General features: G+C 57.1%; 1 protein-coding gene across 1 annotated transcript; it reads right to left on the bottom strand.

The window, feature by feature from the left end:
• Window positions 1–1,324: 1,324 nt before the first annotated feature.
• VOLCADRAFT_101398 (uncharacterized protein) lies at window positions 1,325–4,664 on the bottom strand (the record flags this gene model as incomplete). Its single annotated transcript, XM_002959835.1, has 3 exons — window positions 1,325–1,387; window positions 3,400–3,938; window positions 4,517–4,664. Coding segments are annotated over 3 exons (750 nt in total), but the record flags the coding sequence as incomplete, so codon positions are not given.
• Between the last annotated feature and the right edge of the window lie 243 nt (window positions 4,665–4,907).

Raw genomic sequence — 4,907 nt, forward strand, 5'->3', positions numbered from 1 at the left:
TATTTGGAGCAGCCGCCGGCACTCAGAAGTGCGGTGGCGGGAATCAATACCGTGAAAAAGGCACTTCGGTAGGAGTTCAGTACGACCCATCTGCGCAGCAGCAGGCCCTGAGCATCTGGGAACAGCTCAGGGAGTCGTCGCCTTCGCTCAACTTACTAGACGAAGAACTTGCCGGAGCTGTCTACGCACAGCAGGAGCCTGAGGACGACAACTTCAACTCAGGACCATCGTCCCCCGCACCAGCACCTCTCCCGCGTTTCCATTCGTCAAACACCACCTCCGAGACCGTACAGTGGCCCAGTAAGCCCACGCCTCAACCCAAGGTCAAACTAGTCGGCTACAAGGACGCTGCGACGCAAGACGACAAACGCATCTACATAGGTGCGGAGGCCTTTGTCGCCTCCGTCTTCAACGGCTGCTTCCACCGGCCCCGTCCTGTCAAAGTAGTTACGGTACTGCAGGATTTGGTTTCGGGTGGTGTGGCGGTGCGTGATTGCAAGGGGGTGTACTCTGTGCGGAACAAGCAGTTTGATCCTGTACATCACTGGGGAGAGCAATTCAGCGATCTCCCATATAAGGTCGTGGGGAAGCAGCCGGAGGTGGAAATTCTTGACGAGAAGGGTGTTCCGCTCCCGCTGCACGAAAGTGTGGAGAGTAGTTTTTATGCGCTTACTGGAGCAAATCTTTAACGAAAAGGACATTAGGGAAGGGAGAACGGCCGAGCTGCGGCTGTACAATTACCGCAGCTATTTTACGCCGCATCTTTGGTACAAGCTTGCAGGGTGCTTCAACGTACCTAATCACTGGATCTGAGCATTAAGGGTACTACCGGTGGCAGCCATTCGTGGCATCAGTGCCGTACTTGTCGCGTTTTTATTTTTCTTTGCCGCAAGGCTGCTATTATAAACCAGCTTGTGAGCTTTTGGCGTGGTTGATTTGGCTAGCAGTGAGTCAGGATTCGTAGCCGAAGCACCCCTTTCAGTGTGGAGCTTCCGAGCTCCTGGGTGTTGTCTGGCACTCCACGCGCCCATGGGGCACATTTGTGTGATTATATTAAGTGTGGAACCAGCTAGTGGTGGCTCTATTGGTGCATCCGTGTGCCGAGCCCCAGCTGTTGGAGAACTGTTAATCTTTGCCGTACTCAGCCACCAAGCGCTCCGAGTGTTGGTGTGTGTCCCAGGACTATCGTACGTGCACACAGGCTCCGGCCATACAGACTCATCAGTGAGATAGTGTCCCCGGACATCACTGAACACTGCGCTCTCACTAGAGCCTTGTAAGGGTCTCATCATCTTTTGAGCGCTGGCGGACTCTCTACGTCACGTCAATCCCCACCGCTCAGCTCGGCCCCCAGGGTCCATCGAGCATTCGACTGCGCCAGCGCGCCCTAGGAAAGGTCACGCGAAGCATAAAAAGGGAGTGAAGGGAGTGAAGGGAGTGAAGGGAGTGAAGGGAGTGAAGGGTCCGCCCCTCCCTGCTCAGCAGCAGCAGCAGCCTCACCCAGGAGGTGCTGTGGCTTGAGAACCCTGAGTACTCCGGTACTGCATCAGGGTTGAGCAACAGCCTCGCGCCAGAAGCACGCGTCGAGCACACAGGCAGCAGCGGTGATTTGGAGCAAGTGGATGCAGCCGAAGTAGCAGAGAGTGAACACAGCCACTCGCCTGATTCAGAGCTAGGACCAACTTTTCGGCTACACAGCCGAGCCTCCTCAGCAGTAACTTCGGTACCTCAGCAGTTTCCGCTTCCAAGCAAACCCTTCCATCAGCCCTTGGTACAGCGATACCGAAATGGAGAATACAGACTCTTCGTGGTCGGGGCCCACCATGCTCCGTTTTCGACACGAGGAGTTCCCTGCCTTCAAGCGGGGGGCGCTGCGTGCAATGCAAATTCTGCGTGCACGCTTCCGACTCAACAAAGGACAGGTGCCCGTTGATGAAGCTCTCTACTTGATCAACACCTTTCCTACACCAGGTACTATGTACGACATCTGGCATAAGCAGCAACTACATACGTTAGTTAAGGATGCTCGTGCATGGTTCAGCCGCCGCTGCACGGCAGCTGCCCAGGCAGCTTGTGCAGCAGGAGAGGACGTGTCAGCGGCAGTACTTGCAAGCTTGCGGCCACTTGGTTACCTAACTCAACATCCCGCCCATATCTCGCCGGGGGACTGGCAGACAAGGTTTCATGGTGGGCAGGCTGGGTGTGTTGGAGTGAGAAGGGCTTGGCAACGGCCGCTTCATGGCGGGCGGGTTGCGCCTTCGCGGGGTAATGAAGTAACGAGACAAGAGCGCCCAGACAAGCTTTAGACGCGCACGCCCAGACACGTTTTGCTTGTTGCCAGTATTTGCCTTTTAAGTGGCGCAAGCGCAAGGACCACATGCTGCGATAACTCCACAAAATCACTCGGACGTCGAAGACATGGCTGGAGGAGGAAACTGAACACAACAACACCAAGCAACACAACGTACTGCACTGGCGCGTACATGAACACCAAGCACACGAAAAAGCAGGAGAGATCCCCATGAGCCTGCCCCGTGCGTACGGCTGCACTGATGGTGAGGCTGACAAAGCCGACCTGGCGGCACCTGCAATTGCCTTTACCACCACCACCACCACCGCCACCAGCGCGGTACGGGAGGTCGTTTTTGTGGCGCCGTAAGTGTATATATAGGGTGAATTTCGCATGGGGTCCGCCAAGGAGAGGTCCTCAACCACGTCGTGTTATTATGAGGGGGGGATGTTGGTTTGCTCAGCGGTCCTCAGTGTGTCGCGCGTGATGCGACGATAAAATGGACGTGACCCTAAAATGATGTGACAAGTGTGCATGCATATAGTCGGCCGCGGGGCAAAGCTGCGAACAGAAAGAGGACTTTATGAAGGGTACAAGCAATGTCACACCATCTAAAGGATGGATCTGCCGGTCGCTGTCAGGGGGACCAGCTGGCTTCATGCGGCCCTAGTTTGAGAACTCCACATTTGTCCGCAGCCAACCGAGAGCCAAGGGCCATGCCAGGATGGCATACCCTGATACCTTCTTCATTAATGCGGTCCAGCTTAAAACACATGTCGGACCAGACCAACAAAAAAGTGGTTGATAGGGTGGTGAACTTTGCATCGCCCAGTCCCGGATGGACATCCGTTTAAGAAAGAGTGCACCCTACCCTACCCTACCCTACCCTACCCAGCGGACGCACTCTATACATCACACACACGGTGAAGTGCCCCACCTCACAGTCGCTGTAACCCGGCAGCGGCCTCCCCTTCTACCGGCCTCTCCCTGCAGAGTCCGCAGCTTTTTGTCCTCCTGAATTCATCATGGCGATGCCATCCAGCTTTACCGACCCCCCCTGCCCTTGGCGCATCCGGTGGACGAGGATCTCATGGTCCTAATCTACCCACTACGATGCCCACAATTGGCGCAGAAGCACTGATGCTAATGCTGAGGGCGCGGGCGTGGCTCAGCTTGGGTTTCATCTTGCCTGCTGCCGCCCTTGCACGCANATATTCCCCATCCAGCTTCGCCCGCGTGAGCTTGTCGTTAAGCTCCGCAATTTGGCGTCGTAAGTCGCCCGCCTCGTGCTTGGCTTCTTGCAACTGCCGTTGTGCCGTACGTGCCGCGTCCTTGGCGGCCTCCGCTTCCGCCGCCAGGCCCTCAATCGTCGACGCCAACTGCAGCCGCTGCTCCCGCTCTGCCGCCACCGCCGCATCCGCCGCCGCCGTCGCCGCCTTGCGCATCTTTTTGATCTCCTTATTTGCGGCCGCCAGTTGTGCGGCGAGGTCCATAACCTCAGACTGAAGCCGCTGCGTCTCCTTCTCCCGCTCTCGGGCGTCTAGCGCCTTGAACAGCGGGGCATCGGACTCTGAATGTGGTTGTGCAAAGAGGTGCACGAAGGGCAGGGAGGGGGGAAAAAGACGTGGAAATGCATCATCATCATCATCTGGAGGGAAGAAAGGAGGAAAGTATTAGAGGGGGAAGGAAAATTATGGGTTTTAATTGTGCGCGCACCGTTATGTGCATTAATACAGACAGACACACACACACACGCGTACGTACGTATGTATGTATTAACTGCGCAATGGGGAGCGCGAGGGCCATAGCTCGTTCCTCACTGAGCCTCCCTCAGCGAGGCACAGCGGAACTAAAAGCAAAGACGGAGAATCAGGCCGCGAACCAACACGCAAATCCGGCACATGTCGAGACCGTCAAAGTCGGATAGCGCACGCGAAAGTTCCAGATATCTGCGATCAGGCCAGCAGGCAAGGGAGGGCATGCAACCCATCCACCCACCCACCCACTCAACCATCCTCGCAATCCTCTCCCTACTACCCTACCCAACACACCACCTACTCCACCTTCAACCCGGCGGCCACCCAGGGTACCAACCCCCGCTACAGGTCTCCCCCCACACACAAGCAGCACCTGAAGCCGACGACGCGGGTCGCAGCGACTTGCCGCCCGCCTTGCCTCCCCCCTGCCCTCCTCCTCCTCCTCCTCCTCCTCCTCCCCCTCCCGGACCAGCAGCTGCTAGCAGATCCAGACCCGGGTCATCCTCCATGAACGGCACCCCCTGCTCCTTGAGTAGGGCCTTGGCCTGAGCCAGCAACATGCGGAGCCGCTTGACGCCCTCGCCTTGGCGCTGGGCATCGGAGCGCGCCTCACGGCACTGCGGACGGGATAGTCAGGTAGGTAGTTGAGACAAGTAGTGGTTGGCAAGTGGTTAGCGTATGGTTGGCAGACGGTTGAGGTGCGCATGGAAGGTGGTTACGAAGAGGGGTGAGGAAGGAAATCGCCCGGGGGAAATACGCAAATAAGGCCACCCTCCTGGCGAGTTGCGGGGGGAGGTGTCAATGGCAGAGGAGGGTCTCACTGGCCTTCCGGAACTTCATTCAGGAAGCGGGTTTTGGGT

The sequence above is a fragment of the Volvox carteri genome, assembly GCF_000143455.1.
Source record: "Volvox carteri f. nagariensis unplaced genomic scaffold VOLCAscaffold_920, whole genome shotgun sequence".
NCBI classification, from domain to species: domain Eukaryota; kingdom Viridiplantae; phylum Chlorophyta; class Chlorophyceae; order Chlamydomonadales; family Volvocaceae; genus Volvox; species Volvox carteri.